The sequence below is a fragment of the Anabas testudineus genome, chromosome 1, assembly GCF_900324465.2.
Source record: "Anabas testudineus chromosome 1, fAnaTes1.2, whole genome shotgun sequence".
Taxonomy (NCBI): domain Eukaryota; kingdom Metazoa; phylum Chordata; class Actinopteri; order Anabantiformes; family Anabantidae; genus Anabas; species Anabas testudineus.
Window position 1 is genome coordinate 26,035,495 of NC_046610.1, and position 16,020 is coordinate 26,051,514.

General features: G+C 43.4%; 2 protein-coding genes across 2 annotated transcripts; one reads left to right on the forward strand and one right to left on the reverse strand.

Moving 5' to 3' along the window:
- The first annotated feature begins 470 nt into the window (after positions 1-470).
- Positions 471-3,125, forward strand: LOC117152912 (zinc finger protein 2 homolog). Its single transcript, XM_033326152.1, has one exon. The coding sequence runs from the start codon at positions 554-556 to the stop codon at positions 1,175-1,177; it is 624 nt and encodes a 207-aa protein (XP_033182043.1). The 5' UTR covers positions 471-553; the 3' UTR covers positions 1,178-3,125.
- Positions 3,126-4,877: 1,752 nt separating this feature from the next.
- Positions 4,878-15,603, reverse strand: tmem132a (transmembrane protein 132A). Its single transcript, XM_026360268.1, has 14 exons — positions 15,406-15,603; positions 14,571-14,653; positions 14,223-14,449; positions 13,914-14,126; positions 13,619-13,824; positions 12,786-12,926; positions 12,060-12,308; positions 11,802-11,954; positions 10,808-11,003; positions 10,562-10,705; positions 10,037-10,239; positions 9,432-9,651; positions 9,061-9,252; positions 4,878-7,024 (listed from the first exon to the last, which is right to left on the reverse strand). The coding sequence occupies exons 2-14, from the start codon at positions 14,641-14,643 to the stop codon at positions 6,128-6,130; spliced, it is 3,114 nt and encodes a 1,037-aa protein (XP_026216053.1). The 5' UTR covers positions 14,644-14,653; positions 15,406-15,603; the 3' UTR covers positions 4,878-6,127.
- Between the last annotated feature and the right edge of the window lie 417 nt (positions 15,604-16,020).

Here is a 16,020-nt window from a genome sequence, read left to right on the forward strand (position 1 = left end):
TAACAAAAGGTCTTAATGTATAAGAGTGGTAATAATCTGCTCTAAAATTTCCTCCTTTCCAGTCGACCCCTGTGACATCAAGATCCTGCAGCAATGTAGTGGCAGTCCGGCTGAGGGTACCAGACACCAACTTACCAACCACTCCTCAAACACAGCAACCGCAGAGATCCAGTGACAACAACCCCCTTTCATCTGAATACTCCCTCTTTGAACTGGAGACCTTCTTCACCCGCTGGGCCCCCGATAATGACTCTGCATCAGCCCCTGGTGGGCCTTCATGTTCATTTACCACTGCTGACTCAGCAGAGTGCAACAAAGATGACGTTATTGTTGTCGAGAGTGAACCTTCAGTGTCTGCAGCCGGCCGCTCCACAGCCAAAGGTAAGACATCATCTTTCTTTGTGTGTGAGAATGTACACAGAAAGATTTAACAGCCTGGTACACTGATTGTGTTCTTTGCTCTCAGCTCTGTCAGCAGAGGCGTGTGTGTCCAAACCTCTGAGGATGCAGGCTCCATCTTCCCAGCCCTCCATGGAGTCGAATACCAGCCACGATGAGTTCACAGTCTCAGCTGCTGCGGCAGCATCGGAGTATCAGTAGGATCTCTGAGCAGCAGCAGGGCATTCTCTCTGCACAGAGCACACTGCCCTACAGCACAGCTGCTGTGACTAACTCCAACAGTGGGGATAAAACAGGTGCATCTGGTATCAGCTCAACCAGTAGGACAATAAGTTCTAGTGTGGCTTCACAGTCAGCCTTACCTGTCAGGGGATCCAGTGCTGCCTTGGCCAGCATCGAGGTGGCCATGAACGGACAGCATCAAGCCACACTTTTTACTGGACACAATAAAAACCACACTGTTAGCGTCATGGCCAGCGAGCGCCGCAGGAAGAGCTATGTATGTCAATCCTGTGGCAAGGCTTTCTCTGGCCTGTCCAACCTGGAGGCGCATGAGAGAGTCCACACGGGGGAGAAACCTTTCCGCTGTGACACTTGCGGGAAACACTTCTCTGAGGCCGGGAACCTGAAGAAGCACCAGAGAGTTCACACTGGGGAGAAGCCCTTCAGCTGTGACCAGTGTGGGAAGAGGTTTGCCTGGATCTGTAACTTGAGGACGCATCAGCAGTCTGCCACAGGCTGTGGAACACAGGGCAGGGGAGGGTTAGGACTGGCCTGATCACACACAGTCGACTGTGGTGGACGGGACTGCTAATGGTAGAAGTATTTGATTGACACACACAGAGATTGTTAACTAAATATGTCTGAGTGGCACCTGGCTGCTGACAAAGATCAGAGAGTGTTTACCAGATAGTCGACTTTTAACCTCACTCAGAAGCTGTCAACTGTTTCCAGAAGTTAGTGTTTTAGGAAGATACGGGGGTCTTATTGACGCGTTATAGTAACTCACTAATCCTTTGGCTTAATAATCTGCTGATTCCTACAGGAGTAGTCTGCAGTAGTCTGTCATGTTTGTCTGCAACCAGATTCCGCTCGACTTCCATCATGTCTTTGCTATATAATGAAACATGGTTTATTATTTTTTTGTTAAATTAACTAACCAACGTTTCCCACACCTACATAAAGCTCATCAGCTACAAAACATGTGTAATTCACATATTTACTAAACAATGTTGTTGCAGAGTGTAAAGGTGTTGTTCAGGGAACCCACTGCTGAAGGTCAGCCCTGCAGTACAATGCATCAGTAAGCTGACCTATCAACCCGAGTAAACACAAACCAAAACAAAAACATCACATTATTTTCTTTACTCAGGTTTCTCTAAGCTGATTTTCCTGCTTAGCTGAAATAAGCCAACACACAAAACTTCCTGACTGTTAGTGGGAGCACATTAAAATCCATGCAGACTCTAATATGCTGTGGGGAACGGTTAACTTAAAAGGCTTAAAAGACTAAAATGTTAACTGGTCTTACTCTGATCTGTACTGAAACACTGCAGGACATCAATAATTGTATCTCCACACAACTACACAATTGAACCTCTACAGTGGAAACGAACTAGAAATGAGAATAATAAAACATAATCCTGTTGCACATTTCTACTAACACAGGTGATAAACTGTAACTGTGTAACACGTGTCTGCTGTAAATCAAATGTCCATGTATGGAAACTGTTGTGGACAAGCTGCTAAAATCGCACTGGCGTCAAGTACACTTGGACAGGAGGGCAGGGGGAACTGGAAATCAAACTAGTGACGCTGTGGTTTAAACAACATGGAAGAATGAGAAATGCTTTCAAAATAAAAGCTGGGACAGTTTATGGTTTGTCACCATCTGGTGGTTATAAAATACCAATTTAATTTTTATAACCAGCAGATGGTGACAAAACATAAACATAAAGTCATTACTCATTTAAGAGCAGAAAATGAGTTGTAACTGTCATAAGCTAAAGGGTTTACTGTGATCTGATCCAGCTGTTAGTGGGATTTATCCATCCATCCTTTATCCTAACCTAACCTAACCTAACCGCTTTCCCCTTAAGGGTCACAGGGTGCTGGAGTCTATCCCAGCTTTGGTTGGGTGATGGCAGGTAAACACCCTGGACAGATCAGGAGTCTATCACAGGGCTGACATAGAATAAAGACAAATATTAATAACTATCGTACATAGCAATGTAGAGTCATCAGTTAACCTCTAACCCCTAACCCTGACTGCATGTACCCAGATATAACCCGTGTAGAGAATGTGAAAACTATACACATAAGGGATCTGAAGCCAGTTCCTTCATGCTGTGAGGGTCCCAGTGCTAACCACTTCACCACTGTCCCACACGTGGGATTGAATAAAAAGTGAGAGATTTAAAATAACTGTAACCAAATGAGCCCAGTCTAGCTGCCATCGTTTGACACGCCGCTTCAGTGGAATTCATTAGTGATTAAGGGGACTGCGGTCTTAATTCTGTAGGTGTTTTAACAGTAGCTCCACAACACACGTGAATTTCACTTTCACGTGCTTATGTTTTAAAGGTGCTTATGTTTTCCTGTAATAAAACGTCCAGTCTCACAGTGAGCCTTTGTTGGCCCCCAGGTTTGGGCAGAAATGATTTTGTACTGTGAACACACTGTGAACAATAAACATGTGAAGAGGCATAAGGACAGAGTGCCCTTGTCTTTGAAAGTGTTCTTTTAGTTTACGGTGTTGAGGAGGTCTTTCTGCAGCTGGTTGTTTCTGCTGCATGAGGTCGACTGCTGCACCAGCACAGCCCAGCCTCCATCAGAAGGAAGTAGGGAAGAGGAAGCTGACATACCGCCACATACCTGTGCTCCGCTGTCTGTTTGACCAAGACCAATTCCCTAAGCAGGCATCTACACCTGCCTCTGCTGTTGTACCCTTTCTGTGGGCACATTGGTGGGTTTGACCCCACAAGTCTTTGCACTAACTTGCTCCTGCTGGTCAACAATCATACACTCAACAAAAATAAATGCAGTCTTGAATCCAGCTAAGTTTAGCTCAGGTATGTAGTTACACAGCCTTAACGTTACAATTATTCTATGTAAGAATAAAGTATATTTAAAAAAGAGTATAGTATCTAAAGTACACATTCTCTTCATAAATAGGGTCACATCAAAGAGCTAAGTGGTCTGTACTTCTCTACCTAACTGGTACTCAAAGCGCTTGACACTGCATCTCACTCATGCACCAATGGCAGAGCTGCTATGCAGCTGATCTGACTCACTTGGGGCAACTTGGGTTCAGTATCTTGCCCAAGGACATGGTATGTGATATGGCAGCTGGGAATTGAACCACCAATCCTGTGATTGGCAGACAACTGCTCTACCTATTGAGCCACAGCCACCCCAAATGGTTGTAGGAAAAAAAAAAAAAAAAAAAAAAAAACAGAGACAAACAATGGAGACGCACTGAAATTAATATTTCTTTACTATTTACTATTACTATTAAGAAGCTCGAATTGTTTTCGAGTAACATGAAGTTTGTTCAAATGAAATGTACACATTAAGTGCAATTGAAATTTGATTTGCAAATGTTAACATGTTAATTAGTCAGTAAGATGTTGTGTGTAAGTGTAATTCTATTAGCTCTCTGCAAATAACACATTGTATGGCAGATATAAAGAAAAAGAGAGTTCCATATAAATGTTCCATGTTGACGTCCACGTTCATTTTTCTTTTTGGTATTTCATTAGCTGTTTGATTCCACTGCATTTCCTTCGTTTATTTAAAGTTCATTTATTTAAGTGTGGAAAAGTTTTGGAGCATATAAATTAATTTTAAGTAAAAATTAAACCGTCATCATTTCGTCTATCATGCTTCTTACTACACCTCTGCAAGCAGCGCATGTTTCTGGGTGTAGCTCCATTATCCTGTATCTGGTTGTTTTACGTAGGGAGATACAAATAGTCCACGTGCTGCGGTCAGAACCATGGCTGAATAACCGAGAATAACCGGACGACACGTCCGAGACGTGTCGTCCTCCTAGCCTCATGCTGTTCCTCTACCTCTAAGCCAGGATTGGGTGTTGCAGCTCTCTTGACCTCAATGACCCCTTCTCTCGTCCTCCATGTGATGCTGCCTACCAACTGTACATTTACAGAAAACATGTGTTGAGAGAAGCTGAATCGTTAAAGAAACTTTTAGCAGTCTCTGCGTTATGAGCCCAGCACGCTTCCGCTGCGCCACTCTGCTCACACACTGAAAGGTGGGCAGAGATCTACTGAACTTGACGCTGTGTTCATCACTTCGCTTCATTTTCTTCCTGCAGTGAGTGAGTGAATTGTTGTGTTAAGTACTTTTGGGAACAAATATTTACTCACAGCCAAATCCCAACACGTCTACCCATCCTTCTAGTTTTGTGTGTTAAACACCTCCACTTCATAAGATGTTCCTCACACAACACAGTTTATTTTAAACAAAGCAATAATAAAAGACAACTGACAAAATCAATAGTCAGAAGCAAACAATCAGGTTTACGACATACATGGACATTTAGTTTCTAAATACCAAGTTATTATTCAACATATTTATAGTGTAGTCCACTGGCTGAGCTGGAGTGAATGAAGATCGTATGGAATAATTCAAGACAGAAAAGACTGAAGGAAACAAATATAGCCTGATGGAGAGATTGGATTAGGGATCTTTGAACTTTCTTTTCATCTGATCTGAGTCCTTAAATATATTGAGCACATGCCAGTTCAGAGTCTGAGCCAACACTTAGATAAACCCTTACGGAACTCTTTGGTCTCGTCTTCAACATCAGCACTCATGCTATATGTTCACTTAAACTTAAAAATAAATAAGCAGCGAAACCTAGAGCTGGCATGAGTCTCGAAATGAATCCACTCTGCTTCACCCAGCCCTCCCTGTCTCTGCGTCACTGTGCTCTTCTACCCTCGGGTACACTCCACCACGCTCTGCACAGCTCTTCAGTCCTTATCAAATTACAATAAGCAGGAAGCTGCCTATCTTAGCAATAATAATAATAATACATTTTATTTATGGGCACCTTTCATGACACTCACGGTCACCGTACAGATAAAAACTAAAATTACTTTAAAATATGTTAAAATTCAAGGAGACCACAAAGGTCACTGTACAGATACAATTAAAATAAAAGCAGAGTACAGGTGATAAAGAAAATACCCCAAAAGAATAAATACGTTAATAACTAAACATGGATAACAGTCACAGCATCAATGGTTATCTGTTCAGGTGTAGGAACACCAGTAACCAGAGCAGTGGGGACAGTGAGGCGGATAGATGAAGAGGATCTGAGGGTATGGGTGGGTATGATTACATGGAGATTGATAAGGTGGAGTGGTGAGGCTGTGAACGGCCTTAAACGTGAAGCCAACGGAGCTGCTAATTCTATGATTAGTGTGAACCTTGTTCAAAAAATATCTCTGCACTGCTGTCGACTGTTCAATGCGTCTGACTTAACAGGAGGTGTCGACAGAACCAGTGCTAAATATGATTCTTTTTAATTTAGATCTTTTTTCAAGGATATTTTTTACAAAAAAAAATAGAAAAATGACAAACTGTAGCTTCAAGTTGCATTAAGCTGTTCGATGCTTGGTCTCGGCTGCTGTGGAGATAAAAACGTAGTAAGTAGAAAAAGGTTCATTTGAACAGAACAGAACAGAACAGAAGAGTAGTATCAGCAAATGATTTCTACTTCTTTAACAGCTTGTTTCTGCTGCTTTATCCTGTCTTCCTCATCTGCTTCCTTTCTTTCTTCCTCATCATTTCTGCCTCCCTCTGGATCTCCTTCCTCCACGCCCTCTGACATTGTCCCCAAGCGGTCTCTCAGGGCGCAGGGCAGACAGTTTGCCAGGAAGAGGACAGCACAGAGACAGAGCAGAGAGAGAACAGCACCCAAACCCAGCTCCAGCTCTTGAGCTCCCTGCTCCTTCTCCTCCGCCCTCTCTCTTTCTTTCTCCTGGCTCGGAGAGAAGTACACAGAGCCCTCCTCCTGGCTTGGCATCAGCACGGCCCTTTCTAGATTGTTCCGACTGACCATCCCTCTGTTACCCTCCTCGTTCCACTCTCTGTTAGTCACCCCCCCACTGATTTTATCATAATAGTCACTGCTCACATTCCCACTGTTGTCTTCTCTAAAGTTTGATACATAGATGTCGCTGTCTGACTCCACCAGGGTGTCTGAAATGTCAAATTCAAACTCCTCATCCTCCTCATCCTTTGTCCCTGTTGGGTGCAGAAAGTCCAGGTCTAGGTTGACTCTAATCCAACCAGATCCCTTAGCCAGTCTCCTCGTACCACCTCCTCCTCTGGTGTCCATCCAATCCCAGTCGCCTTCACTGATAGAGTTGATGGTGATGAGCTTGTCAGTGCAGGTTGAAACCAGAAGTTCAGCCCGCAGTAACGGCCCGCCTCCGTCGCCCTGGGCAAAGATGCGTTGGCTGGAGCCAGGTGCCACCACCACCACGGACTCAGCCAATGAGGAGAGACGAATGAAAAAGGAAAGGTCGCTGAAGGATGAGAGGAGGGAGGCGGTGTCATCACTGAACTGGAGCCAAATGCTGATAGACGCCTCCTGCAGAGACACAATACAGATGGAGAGATCAGGTCTGATAGGTCACCGTCTTTCACTTCTTCCATTGATCTCTGCATCCACAAATGTGAGGTAAAAAGCTAAGATCATTCTTCTACCATGCCAAGAACAAACGTGTTAATAAGATCTAGTTTACTATCCATGCACAAAAACCAGCATCTGTGAAGCTATTAGGGGGCATTAGTGCACAGCATTCACATTTGTTAAAGCTCAATTAATACTATTCATATACAGGTGCTGGTCATATAAGTAGAATATCATCAAAAAGTTGATTTATTTCTCTAATTCTGTTCAAAAAGTGAAACTTGTATAATATATGCATGCATTACACACAGACTCATATACTTCAAGTGTTTATTTTAATTTTTTTTGATGATTAGAACTGACAACTAATGAAAAACCCAAATTCAGTATCTCAGAACATTAGAATATTACTTAAGATCAATATAAAGAAAGGATTTTTCCACACTCTAATCAGCTAATTAACTGAAAACACCTGCAAAGGCCTCAAAATGGTCTCTCAGTCTAGTTCTGTAGGCTACACAATCATGGGGAAGACTGCTGAGTGTTCAAGCAATATATATATAGGGATAACCGCACCCTGGAGAGAATTGTGAAACGAAACCCATTTAAAAATGTGGGGGAGATTCACAAAGAGTGGACTGCAGCTGGAGTCAGTGCTTCAAGAACCACTACGCACAGGCGTATGCAAGACATGGGTTTCAGCTGTCGCAGTCCTTGTGTCAAGCAACTGTTGAACAACAGACAGCGTCAGAAGCATCTCGCCTGGGCTAAAGACAATAAGGACTGGACTGCTGCTGAGTGGTCCAAAGTTATGTTCTCTGATGAAAGTAAATTTTGCATTTCCTTTGGAAATCAGGGTCCCAGAGTCTGGAGGAAGAGAGGAGAGGCACAGAATCCACGTAGCTTGAGGTCCAGTGTAAAGTTTCCACAGTCAGTGATGGTTTGGGGTGTCATGTCATCTGCTGGTGTTGCTCCACTGTGTTTTCTGAGGTCCAAGGTCAATGCAGCTGTATACTAGGAAGTCTTAGAGCACTTCCTGCTTCCTGCTGCTGACCAACTTTAGGGACACAGATTTCATCTTCCAACAGGACTTGGCACCTGCACACAGTGCCAAATCTACCAGTACCTAGTTTAAGGACCATGGTATTCCTGTTCTTAACTGGCCAGCAAACTCGCCTGACCTTAACCCCGTAGGAAGGTTATGGGATGTTGTGAAGAGGAAGATGTGATATGCCACACCCAACAATGCTGAAGAGCTGAAGGCCACTATCAGAGCAATCTGGGCTCTCATAACACCTGAGCAGTGCCGCAGACCTTCTTTATATTGGTCTTAAGTAATATTCAAATTTTCTGAGATACTGAATTTGGGTTTTTCATTAGTTGTCAGTTCTAATCATCAAAATAAATTAAAATAAACACTTGAAGTATATGAGTCTGTGTGTAATGCATGAATATATTATTAGTTATTATTAGTTTCACTTTTTGAACAGAATTAGAGAAATAAATCAACTTTTTGATGATATTCTACTTATATGACCAGCACCTGTATACAGGTTGTGGAGCAACATATGCTTCCATCCAGATCACATGTTTTCAGGGAAGATCTTCGTTTTTCAGCAGACCACATTCTGCAGGTATTACACCAATATGGCTCAGTAGTAAAAGAGTCTGGTTCAATCTGGTCTGGTCATCCAGTGAAAATATTTAACTATCTAATAACTAATAACTATCACACAGGAAGCCTTTTGAGAAGCTGAAATACTTTATCAAACAACAACAGGAAAAAAATCTAAAATCTATTTTAAACAAGTTACATTAATTCCTTATACAACCTTGACTTCTGCTATCATGATGGCCGCCATGTTTGTTTACAAGCTTAAGTGCTCAGAAGTCAACAAAGCAGTTGTAAATCTGCAGTATATACTAATTGCTGTAACTGTTATTTGTACTTGACATCAGTTGAGGTCGCACTTCATTGGTGGGCAGTGTCTCACCTGGTGGTGGTTGAACAGGATGTTGTATGCAGTCACCGTGGTTGTGATAATGGCGGGGTATGTGGGGCTGCCTGTGATTGACATGCCGAGACCACTGACCACCTGTACAGACAGGTCTCCTGGGTTAACAGGTTCAGAGGTCACAGTGATGTCACATCTGCCCAACACACCATCCCACTGCTCAGAGACGACCTGAGGAAGAGGAAGAAGATGACGATCAGTGACATCAGTAACGGTGGGTTTTCATTGGCTAAAAATGTCTCCATGGGGAGCATTGCTCCTTCAAAACAGTACGAGTAAGAGAAATGAGATGAGATGAAACAAAAAAAAGTGAATGAAGGAAATGAGAAGTATGTGAATGTATCACCTACATAGAGGGATGTTTTTCCTGGTTGTAGACCAATCAGGTTGTTTTGGGGGCTGAGGGAAGCCACTCGAGGGTCTTCTACTCTCAACCAGTCGCGGACCAGCTCTGTCACATCCACGAACCAATCAGAGGAGCTTAAAAGGTAGACAGTTCTGCTTTGAGAGTCCTGAGCTGTGAACTGAGTCAGAACCTGGACAGAGGAGCGCTGATACACAGGCACACACCTGAGAAGACCAAACACACAAAGAACTAAAGTCCCAACGTCTGTGTGTGTGTGTGTGTGTGAGAGAGAGAAAGATGAACAGATACAAACTCTTTTAGACTGATAATAATGTCTATTTATAGACCTCAGAACCACCAACTGAACTACAACTGAAGTCTTTGGTTTCTAAAAAATTTGCAACTGTAGCTGTGATGACAGGAAATCACAGTCAAAACCAGAGGATATAAAATCCAAGTCTATTAGTCTGCTTTGCATCATCCAGTGTGATTTCACAGCCTGAGCATTAAAGAAAAACAACGGGGAGACAGTGGGTTAAAGAAGACTTTTAATGTCCTGAGTCTCTAGTCTCCAGAGAAACACAAACTGCTTAGTAAAATGTCTCGTACCCTGTCTCCGTATAGTGGTTCCAGCCGTTGATAGCATTGAGAATGGGGTCTAGTAAGGACACTTTGAGGGGCACAGAAGGAGCCCACACCTGGAGACACACAGAGCCACTGAGCGTGCCCAGTAGAAACTCCACCACCACGCAGGTGCTGCCCAACCCTGATTCACTTCCATCTACAAAGAGGGTGGAGCAATTACTGGACACCTGTTAATAGGAGAACATGTGGTTAACGCGGTGGTGTCCAGGACAAAACCTTCATCCGACTGCTTAAGAGTATCCATCTAGGAGCTACCAACCATAGGAACAAAGAGTGGTCAGTTTGTTAGATAGATACTGCCTTGATTTGAGTTGAGAGTGTTTGCACGACACGAGGTCTGTGTACTATATGTTGTTCCACTTTTCTTAAAACCTTCTTGGGTACTGTGGGAAACTGAAACCTATTGTCATGTACATAGAGGCAGCTAATTCTAACAGCAGCTTGAAATTTCCTAACTATTCCTTTAGTGTATGTAGGATTTGGTTGCACCTTGACAGTGTTCTCGTTGGTAGAGTAACACGTGACAGCAGAGGTGACATCTGACACCTTCCCATCTTTACTTATGGCCAGCACAATGACAGGACGTGATACCGGCTGATTGGTCAGTATGGCTGTGTTGATGATGGTGTTGCTCTGAGGACAGATGATCAGAAAAACATACAAGTAATGCTTAGACACATTCCATTAAAGGGAACTTAACGTATCTGAAGGATCATAAACATAATGATTTTGTACCTCTGTGATGGGAGTGATGCTAATAATGCGTCGATCAGTGAATGAGAAGATGCTTTCTGCTGCCCCGTGTGGCGACGGGGGGTTAATATGCCCAGAGTACTCCACCCACCAGTTAGCGGTCACCCTCATAGCAACACCAAAGCTCCGTCCCAGGCCATCGATTGACAGACACACCACCTGCTGGAAGACAACGGGACTGTAGGGCAACAGAGGTCAGAGATGGAGCTGTCAGTACTGTATTGTCAGCACTCAGTGTTTTAGCCTCTGCTAACTCCTCTCCTTAGCAGTACAATGGGATGTTTTCACGACACATTTTACTACATGCTGACATAATAACTGTGCACACATTCTCGCCTTATAGCAGCACACATGGACACAAATCTGGACACACATGGTCTGCAGGACACCTTAGAGACAGATGTACATGTACAGTGCAGGTGTAAGTGGTCATATGCGTCGTGATCTGTCCATTTGTGATCTGATCACCCACACATGATCTTTATCACAGGGCTTTAGATGAGTCTGTGATGATTCACGAAACACCTTCTGACGTTGTGTAAGTGTTGTGATAAAGACTCCAGTGTCACCATGTACTGCTTTACAGAGTATCCAGGGAGTGTATCCACTATTATTTGAATGTATGTGAAAGGGGCACAAGCTGGGGCCATCTGTGCTTCTACCTAAACCACTGTAGGTTAATGCAGAGGCAAGATGTTCCTTTCCAAGGTTAAGTGATTTTCTTGGCATATGGATTAAAACAACCAGTAAAAAAGTGAGTAATGCCCAAGAGGAAAACACTACCTCAAACCAACCATTGTGCTGGGCACCAACCTTAAGGCCTCAGTATACTCAAACCAACTATGGGTAGACTACAGAAGTCCACGTGTGTGAAGGCACAGATAGGGAACAAAACACAGAGGGACAGTGTCTTTCCTCAAACACATTCATTTACTGAGCTCAGCTGTAAAAGCAACATGAATGGGATTAAACCAACCTGTGTACGTGTTTGATGGTGCTGTGTTTGTGGCACAGGATGGACACCACGTCATGTTTGGAGCCTTGGCTTCTCTCCAGAGTCACTGCCCACAGGTCAGAGGTCAGAGTCCTCTGGGCCACCATTGACACCAAACCTTTTTTTACCTTCAGTCTTAACACACACACACACACACACACACACACACACACAGATTACTTATGAAAATGTATTGGCAGCATTTAGAGAACATTCAAGTCAGCGTGATTTCATGCTCACCTTATGACAACAAACTCAGAACTGTTTGCCCTCAGATTAACAGACACCCTGATTGGCTCTCCTATCAACACTGGGCCCCTGTGATAGCGAATCATGACATTAGAGTCCAAGCTAAGCTCCTCCCCTTGCTGCCCATTCAAACAGGTTTCTTCGTCTTCGGTCCTGCCCTGTCCTTTGTCCTTCTCCTCCTCTTCATCTCTCAGTGTCACTGCTTTGATATAGAAGAGCTGTCTCTGGGACCGAGCTGCTCTGTCCTCCACACATTTGGACGGATGATCGGAGTAGAAACAGATAGACATGTTATGTTAAGATAAATGAAGCTAGGGAGAGTTTCATCTTAAAACTATTTTAAAAGTAGAAAGTAAAATACTAAACTATTTGAACAAACGTAAAACAATTTAAAAGACTTTTAATGTTTGCAACTTGAATAAAAATCAGTATGCATTATGTATTTATGTAGATTCAACTTCAAGTTCATAGATTTGTTAACATTTACTTTTGACAAGCTTCAAGCTTTAGCAAATGTTTTTTAAATCATTTGAATGAACTGAATACATGAATTTGCTGAAACGCTGGACGTCAGATTTCTTCCTGCTCTTGTATTTAGCATGTGAAATGCTGACATTTAATTAGTAATAAGTTGCAATGTATACATTTGCAATGTTATTGTAAAAAAAAGAAATACAGACTTGTATGACTCCATCTGAAACTATCTCTGTAACATACCGTGTGGGTGGCAGTTTTGGGTCATCGACTGCGTCAGAGAAGGAGTAATAAAGTTGGATTTGATTTGTCATTGGGCCCCTTGAGTATCTGTGGGCCTGTGGAATATCCGCCTGGGCGTCCCCATCAACCCCTGGATGATATCTAAAACAAGTCGTGAATTCATCTGTCATGTACTGATAAAAGTTTCATTTGGTCATTTATTTTTGGCAGGTGCTCTAACAAATTGTGCACCCAGGACCTACTGCCTTGTGTTTATTATTATTATTATTATTATTATTATTATTGTTGTTGTTGTTGTTGTTGTTGTTGTTGTTGTTACTTTTCATTTACGTTTTTACATGTTAAGTTGCACAAAGTCAGTGTCTAACAAGATGTTTCATCATCAAGCCTGAAGACTTTATTTGAGAGCAAGTACACAAACTCAGTACTCAAGTAAAAGTGCAAGCCCTAAAAAAGTACTCCATTACAAGGAGTACCACTTCAACTGCTTACTCAGGTTACTGGGTTCTAGTACTAATAAAATGAAATTAAATTAAATAAAGAGTTTCAACCTTAAAAAAGTTTCTGAAAAAGTAAATGTACCTGAAAAGAATAAATGTGTTTCTTCTCATGTCGGGCAACAGGCTGACATGTACAGTAAAGCTGCTACTGCTGCTGTTCATACAGCGTTTCATGAGCTGTTCCCTAACTGGAGGAGTTGAGCTCTGTTTTTTCTTTATGTTGAGGTCAGAGTTCAGACACCACACATTATATCACATTATAATCTATTCCACAGAACCTGGCCGACTGAAGTGAATGAGAGAAATGAATGAAACAATCAAACTTCACCTCACCTCAGTGATGGAGAAATCCCACTGCGACGGTTTCCTAATCTGCCGTGATGATATCCGCCCCAATACTGTTCCCGCTTCTGCACCCGGCGACGAGGGTGAATGTTCATTTGCCCCTCATCCCAGTCTCCATGTAACTGGATAGAGTTTGGGTCCTTGAACCAGTCACTGGGCATAGTCAGTGTGAGCAGGCACAGCCCTAGAGGAGGCTGGGACACGAGACAGACAGACGGACAGATAAAAAGAAGGAGAGGGAAAGCGTGCAGGGAATGAGGATAAGAGAGAATCTGCTCCTAACCTGCGTGGTACAGGACGCCTTGTGCTCCTCTGTTTCTTTGAAAGCATGCAGGGTGATATAGGTCCCTTGGGTGCTGGTGTCACCCCGCTGGTGGAACAGCACCCTCACTCTGAACCTCGTCTGTCCTCCCTCATCCCACTCTCTCTCGACATGCTCTGAGAGGAGGGACGCAGACAGAGGTGGAGTGAGAGGTACGACAGGTTCGGATAGGTGCTGTGGACAGACAGAGACATGTCCATGATTAGCATTATAACATAGATCACCACTCGGAGATCCCCCACGTGTCTCCCCTGTCCTTTTCTTCTTTACCTGTGTAACTGAGTACGGGCCAAACGAAGCCCTGAGGCTCGGTCTAGAGCCTGTGCCTGGTGGAGGCAGCATGAAAAGGCTCTGTGAGAAGGAGAAGGGGCTGGAGTTGGAGAAAAGAGGACTAAGCTCCGCCTGGGACAGAGGAAGGAACTGCCAGGAGGCAGGGTTGACTGACATGTGGACAGGCAGCGAGAGAGGGACAGGAGGCTGCAAGAGGCATGGAGGGACTAAGGGGAGGGAAATAGAAGGAGAGAGAAGAGGTGTGAACCAAGGTGTTAGACACTGAGACATGCAAGAAATCATTGAAGTACTTTAGACAAAAATCCAGTAACCATGGTGAAGACTCACCTGCTATGACGATGCAGAAGAGCAGCAGCATGCTAGTGCTCCACCCCACACTGGACCAGCTGACATCTGCCATCAACTAAGACCTGATGTAACACAGTATCACATGACAACCAGTCTGCTGAGGATAATGCATCCATTAAACTAATCTGCATTAGATATCCTCACCGAGCAGCAACAGTCAGCACCAGTCCAAGACATGGACTAAAGAGTCAGTCACATTTCACTGAATGATAATCACATGTGAATGTTAGCAGGTCAGACAACTTTTACAGAGGTGACCACGGAGCTCACTCACATGTTCAGATCTCATCAGTTAAATGGATAGGAGGGAATACCTGAAAGGGACTGTAGTCAACTGTCACGACTGACGTCAGCCAGTATCAAACAAAGAAAAGAAACTGAGCAGAGTGTCCAAGTGATTGGCTGGAAGCAGCTTTAACACTGTCGATCCAGTCGAAGGTGAAGTCTGTTCTTACTACTGTGTTGACTGATGGTTGTACAGGAGATCCCACCTGCACATTTTACTCTCTGAAGCTTTTACTGTTCATGTGCTGGAATCGTTCTGCTTGTGCTAAGCACTAATCACAGCCTCATCGTGCAGCATCACAGATAGAATCACACATCAAAGCTGGAAGGAGGAAGACTGCACAACACTAAGGAGCGAACAGTGTCTCATAGTGTCTGTTTATGTCTGTGATGTTGTTATTCTCATACTTCCTACTGCAGATTTGTTTTGTTCCTCTGTTCTGTACACAAAATCTGTTTCTTGACACACACACACACACACACACACACACACACACACACGGATGCACACTCCTATGCTTTGACCCACCTGTATGTGTTTATTTCACATCTTTTCCGAGCTGCATCTTAGACAGGTGGTTCCCTCTTCTTCGCTCACACAGCTGCATCACACCCTTCACCAGGAATTTAAGAATAACTTCACAATCAAAGTGAAATCCTAGAAGATCAAATCAGGCGTCTTTTAAAAAAGGTTGTGCTTCCTCAGAACTATTGTCTCTTCGCTCGATGCTGGTCTCTTGCTGCTGTAAACCTGCTAAACCTCTCTCACTGTCCCTCCTCCCTCTGTCAGATTCATACAATACGGATTTATTGGTTTAAACAGTAACTAATCCTCCGCCCCACCATTGTCCCTCCTCCCTCCCCTGCTTTACAATCTCATTTTCTCTTGATTGCTTCTTGCTCACTCTTTCCCTGTGTCTTCATCTCCTTGTTTTCTTCCACCCTAACCCCGTCTTCAAACTATTTCACCAAAGAGCAGCTCATTTGAAATAAAAAGCTACCTCTCTGTCACTTACATGGACACGTCTTTATGGCACTGCATGGACACATTTTAGTTCAAAGCTGCTGTTGGTATGAGACTTTGTTCAGTTTGTGTAGTTAGATTATGTAGATGTAGTTAGAGTGATAGCTAAGGTTACAGTAA